This window comes from Microtus ochrogaster, chromosome 17 (assembly GCF_000317375.1).
Source record: "Microtus ochrogaster isolate Prairie Vole_2 chromosome 17, MicOch1.0, whole genome shotgun sequence".
Taxonomy (NCBI): domain Eukaryota; kingdom Metazoa; phylum Chordata; class Mammalia; order Rodentia; family Cricetidae; genus Microtus; species Microtus ochrogaster.
Genome location: NC_022019.1, coordinates 8,822,582 through 8,828,746, shown reverse-complemented (window position 1 = coordinate 8,828,746; position 6,165 = coordinate 8,822,582). Strand labels below are relative to the sequence as shown.

Here is a 6,165-nt window from a genome sequence, read left to right as displayed (position 1 = left end):
AGACAGACAGACAGACAGACAGACAGACAAGGCATCTCAGAGATGAAAGAGGGAGCATGGAGTAGGATCAGGGCACAGTCCTGTCCTGTTAAGTCCCATCTTGCCATCCACCTAGCTTTTTTTTTTTTCCACCTAGCTTTTTTCACAATGAAGCTAAGGTTGTTCTGCCAGGAACATAAGATCATACAGGGACAGCGAGCACTTTGCTGGATACTCTGCCCTGCCAGGGCTGAGCTGCCCATGCCACTGAAGTGTCCCACATTTGAGGACTCTGCACAGAGCTTGACTCGGAACATTTTAGATAGCACGGCTTATAAAATATGCTTCAAACATGAGTGTATGTTCAAGTGTTTGTACACTGTTCTCTGAAAAGGAAACACGCATGTAAACATCCAGTGTTCTTTATGGGAGAAGCAATGGTATAAAGTGGCGCTGATTTTATTAGTGGTCAGTCTGGTGAGTATTTAATGGTAATGTGTCACACCTTCTTATTACACAGGTTACAAGGAGCTATTTTCCTATCCTAAGTACATTACAGACAATAAAGTGGCCACAGAGTTCGTTATGGTAAGAACTGTCTTCCCCTCCTGAATCTTTGTCTGCAAAGCTTGAGTAATGCTGTCCAGGACTTAATCCTGGGCATTGCAAGTTGGTGGATGTGAGTTAGCTTTTTCTCCCAATGCATGCGATAAACCGATTTATAAGGAAGGAGGTTTCTTTAGTTCACACTTGTAGACGTTTCGGTCTGCACTTGCTTGGCCTTCTGGCTTTGGTGGTAGCACAGCTTATAACAGCAGAGGGAGGACATTCATTCACCTGAGGGCCCAGGAGCAAAGAAAGGCAGGGGCCGGGTCCCAGTATCCCCTTCTATCAGGGCATACACCCCAATCTGAATCCTAGTACACTAGGTCCCACCAATTCCAATAGCACCACAGGCAGATAACAAAACCTTTGTGGGCTGGGAGATTGCAGTTATCCATCCCACAGCAGTGGCCCCTGTTGATAGTGACCGTGATGGTGAGGATGGCATGACCTTTCTTTAATGGGAAAAGTCAAACTTGTAATCCTAGCACTCGACAGCCAGAGGCAGGAAGATCAGGAGTTCAAAACTAGGAGGTAAGCTTGAGGCCAGCCTGAACTGTGCCTGTCTCCAACACCTAAGAAAGGGGCTGGTGAGATGCAGAGTGGGTAAAGACAGTGGATGAGGTCCACCCTGGACCCACATGTTAGAAGGATTGGCCTACACAAGTTTCTGTATGACCCCTACATGTGCACCATGGCGCCCGTGAGCTCCACACCCCACACACAAATTAGAAAATTTCAGAGCCTGGAGAGATGGCTCAGTGGTTAAGAGCACTGACTGCTCTTCCAGAGGATCCAGGTTTGATTCCCTGCACCACTGTGGCAGCTCACAGTCATCTGTAACTCCAGTTCCAGGGATATTGTCTGCCCTCTTCCAGCTTCAGAAATGCATGTGGTATATAGACATACGTGCAGGCAGAACATCCAATTAAAATAATAAAATATAAAATAATAATAATGAAAAAATTAAACAATCAGGAAGAGAAACTACTACTGCTGCCCAATGTGGCCCCATAAGCATTTTGGAAGTTTTTCTTCTGCCCACTGTCTTAAAATGAGCAAAGTCAAGGGTGCGTCGACAGCGTGTTCCTTCGCACAGATGCTCAGTCCTTTGAAAACTAGCCTTCGGATGTTCAGTGGTAATACTATCGTTACTGTGGGGATAGAGGTATCTTTGTTCCACACGTGTATAATTTCTGTATGACACTGTGTCCCCAGGTTCTGACCTGCTCGCTTCAGTGAATGAGGCATACAGATGGCCACGATGGGGAGGCTGGAAGGAATAAACTGATCTTATAAAGGATTCACCAGGAAACTTGGTTAGGAAATACTAACTTATACAAAAGTAGAATTTAGCTAAAGGAGCACAGCCTCAAATATGACTGGGAGATAAGTAATGCAGTAACCAGGCTTCCTAGGAACTACAGAAAGAAAAAAGAAGTAGAGCTGATCTCTAATGTAAGGGCTGGGGGTTTCCAAGCCTGTGTTTCTCGTAAGCTTTGCTCACCAAGACTGCCAGGCAGGCAGGAGGACCCGGGTCAACAACCACCCAAGAAGAGCAACACTGCTCTGATTCAGATTAACTGGGACAATATTTTTACTGTGTAAATCTTGCATTTGTTCAAAACAGCCAAGCATGTAGTTTCTGCCTCTGTAAAACATGTTTAATTGTTCAAAGTGTAACTTGGATCTGGGACCTGTAAGAGATGTAGTATGAACGGTGGGCTACGTTCCTGGTGCCTGGCCGCCCGCACGGCTAGCTTTATACCCTAAATAATGACATGGAAACTGTATTCTTTTAAACACTGCTTGGCCCATTAGCTCTAGCCTCTTATTGGCTAATTCTCACATCTTGATTAACCCATTTCTAATAATCTGTGTAGCACCACGATTACCAGGGAGATTCTTAACCTGCATCTGTGTCAGGTGGGAGAATCATGGCGACTGCCTGACTCGGCTTCTTTCTCCCAGCATTCTGCTCTGTTTACTCCACCTACCTAATTTTCTGTCCTATCAAAGGCCAAGCAGTTTCTTTATTAATTAACCAATGAAAGCAACAGATAGACAAATGACCCTCCTCCATCAAAGAGATTTACAGGTGACAGCATACGTGGAATGCTATAGCTCAAAATCTATCCAAAGCTGGGCCGTGGTGGCGCACGCCTTTAATCCCAGCACTCGGGAGGCAGAGGCAGGCGGATCTCTGAGTTTGAGGCCAGCCTGATCTACAAAGTGAGTTCCGGGACAGGCTCCAGAGCTACAGAGAAACCCAGTCTCGAAGAACAAGAAACAAAAAACAAAAACAACAAAAAAAGTCTATCCAAACTGTAAAGTATTTCTGTTTGGGACCAGTTTCCTTTTGGACATTTGCCAGAACCAGACATTCGTTTCTCCTTCCTTCAGCGTCCCCTGGTGTTTGCAGTGAATCCTCACTGGGGGGCTGGAAGAAGCCTTAATCTGTCATAGCACCCAGAGTGTAGTGGTTGCCATGTTCGCCCCACAGTTAGTGATGAATGTGCCTTCAGCTGTGATGCTTCCTCCCCTGCAGTCTGCAGCATCCGCCATGGGGAACACAGACTTCTGGAAAGTTCTCCGCTATTTAAGTCTACTGTACCCTTCTGAAGGGTTACGGAACATTCTCCTCATATCTGACGGGCACCTCCAGAGTGAAAGCCTGACACTGCAGCTTGTGAAGAGGAACATCCATCACACCAGGCTGTTCACCTGTGCTGTCGGGTAAGTCTCAGGGGTCTGGTCACCCCAGTGGCAGAGGCAGCTAGCGGACAAGTCATTAGTTGGCCTGTCTGGGGGTTTTGCAAGCTTGAAAGTCGGTATGAGTATACGAGATCTGTATGTTGCAGAGGAGTCACGCTGCCAGGGTCTCACAGCTGCAGGGACCTTGGGCAGGCTGTCTCATTTGTAAAATGAAGGCAAAAATGAAATACCTGCCTCATGGGACTATTATTTTGCATAAGAGTTCATGGAACCAGCTTGTCCTTAGCGGCCTGGCCCAGCTCCCTGGGGCTGGTTGGGCATGCTTGGCAATGCCTGCACTTGGGACCACCCCTGCCTTCTCCCTTCCTGCGCTACAGGTTTCCTGCATTTTACTGAAACCCTGGAGTCAGTCTTTCCACAGATTGTTTTAATTACTCTTGCCAATTGTAGTTAGCATCTGTTGGGGGGGGGGGGGCTCCTGCCGTTTCTTCCCCTAAGCTACTGAGTTCTTCCTGTACAGCTCCCACCCCAGGACACCAGCTGTCCCTGTTCTGAGGCAGGGGACTAGTGAAGTGATACATAGACCACTGTGTTGTCCTCACGAGTGAGCTCTGACAACAAGAAGACCCCGTTTTCTGGGGTCCGGGACATCCATGTACCTTCCCAGCATTCCATTCCTGGGGTTTCATAGCCTCTGAAGGTGCTCTACGGCTATTGGTGACTAAAAACAGCTCTTGCTGCCCCCACTCACTCCAGGCCCCTGCTCACTATATGTTCCCTTTGTATCAATTGTTTCATTTTATGACAAGGTCTCACTCAATAGCCCAGGCCAGCCAGGAAATTACTGTGAAGACCAGGCTGGCTAGAACTTGTGACCCCGTCCCCTCAGACAGTCGAATGCTGAGATTACCGGCATATGCCACCATGCCGTCTAGGCTGATGTGTTTTGTTTTGTGGCAGGGTCTCATGTAGCCCAGGCTGGTCATGAACTCTCAAAATAACAGAGGCAGACCTTGAACTCGGATCCTCTTACCTTTGCCTCCCAAGTGTGGCATCACCGATGTGTTCTGGCACACCTAGTGTGTTCAGTACTGGGGATTGAATCCATTGCCTTGTGTGTGCCAGGCAAACGCTCTACAATGCTCTACAGCCCAGCTCTTCAGGCTGCTGTCTGCATCAAGTGTCATTCTGATAGCGTTTGAGGTTTTTTATCTTTGTTTACAGTTTGTATTGTTTACGAAAGGTCTCTGTGTGGCTCAGGTTAGCCTCAGAATGTAACCAAGGATACCCTTGGGCTCCTGATCTTCCTGCCTCCCTCTCCCAAGTATGACATCATGCCCAGTACCCTTTGGGGTTGTTGTCGTTGTTAGTTTTTAAGTATGGAAGTATTAGATTTTATTTATTTATTGCTTATCATCTTTGCTGTGGAGGTTTCTGCTAACATACCATGACCTGCATAGTGTCAACCACATGAAGCAGGAAGAAAGTGTGGTTCAACACGACTTAGTAGCCGAAATCGGTTCAGACTTCTGAGTCTGACACAAGGCAGTTTAATTTAGGCATATTTAAGTACAGTACAACTTGGAAAAAAGTTTCATGGTGTAACGCCATCTTGTGTGTACAATAAAGCTTAAGACATAATTACATCAAAAATCTTTTCAAAGTACTGTCACCTCTTCCGTGTTATGTTAAAGGCTTGGAGAAGAATCAGTGTGGCCTTGGTCATACAAGTAGTGCAGAAGTCACCTAGGCTGTCATCCACCTCTGGTCCAGTTTACTGAGTCCAGAGGGGACAGGTGTGGCCTCAGTCACGTGGATAGTGCAGGGTTCTCCAGGCTGCTAACCGTGTCCATTCCCAGCCTTCCAGGTATAAAACAGATTACCCATCTGTGCCTTTGAAGAGACAGCCCTGCAGTTTAACATTCCTAGTCCCCAACAAGGACTTCCTGCCCTCTACCTTTTGCCAATGCTGTATTGATTAAGTGCCTCCCTTGCCTTGGGTGTGCTCTCCCATGGAGCTACACCCTAGCCCCATTTTATCTGTTTAACTCAGCAATGGAAAAGTGACTTCTTCATGAGTCTTTCTCAACATTGGTAGCGTGTATTTTTATAATTGTGTCTAAAATGTCTTGAAAATTGCTGGGTGTAGATTTGTAATCTCAGCCTTTGTCAGGCTGAAGCAAGAGGATTGAAAGTTCAAGGCCAGTGCAGGCTACTTAGTAAGACCTGTCAAAAATAATAATAATAAAATAAAAAATAAAAACAACTAAATAGCACTGAGCCTGACATGATGGTACATACTTGTAAGAGGTGGAAGGACTAACCCAAGTTTAAGTAGGTGTGGTGGCATTTTTGTTTGGTTGTTGTTGTTTGGTTGGTTGTTTTCCAGGACAGGGTTCCTCTTTAGCTTTGGAGACTGTCCTGGAACTAGCTCTTATAGACCAGGCTGGCCTTGAACTCACCGAGATCTGTTTGCCTCTGCCTCCCGAGTGCTAGGATTAAAGGTGTGCACCACCACCGCCTAGAGGCAAACAGCTTTAATCCCAGCACTCAGGTACCGAGGTCCAGCCTCAGTTTGGGTTCAGATCCTGAGGCAGGAAAGGGGCATCGTGCCAGGAAAACTTCTGGCCACCAAGTAGATTGCATTCAAGTGGCCCTGAGTAACTCGAGCCATCTTTATACCTACTGTTTTCTTACCATACGTGAACAGCTTTATTATTGGCTCCTGTTTTTGACCTTTAAGAAATATATAATATTTTAAGGAATACATGGTAATCATAATGAAAGCCCCCATTGTTTCCCTTTATGCTTCCCCAAATAGACCTTCCCACCCCCTACATGACCTTATTCTAGACACAGAGTTCAGCA

General features: G+C 46.4%; 1 protein-coding gene across 2 annotated transcripts in view; it reads left to right on the top strand.

Moving 5' to 3' along the window:
* The window catches only part of Parp4 (poly(ADP-ribose) polymerase family member 4), a 104,057-nt gene that overhangs the window by 63,420 nt on the left and 34,472 nt on the right, over positions 1-6,165 (top strand). For both annotated transcript variants that reach the window (XM_026783255.1, XM_013349240.2), the window contains exons 23-24: positions 500-567; positions 3,131-3,318. In XM_026783255.1, the coding sequence (XP_026639056.1) occupies positions 500-567; positions 3,131-3,318 (256 nt within the window). The remainder of the gene's footprint in view (positions 1-499; positions 568-3,130; positions 3,319-6,165) is intronic.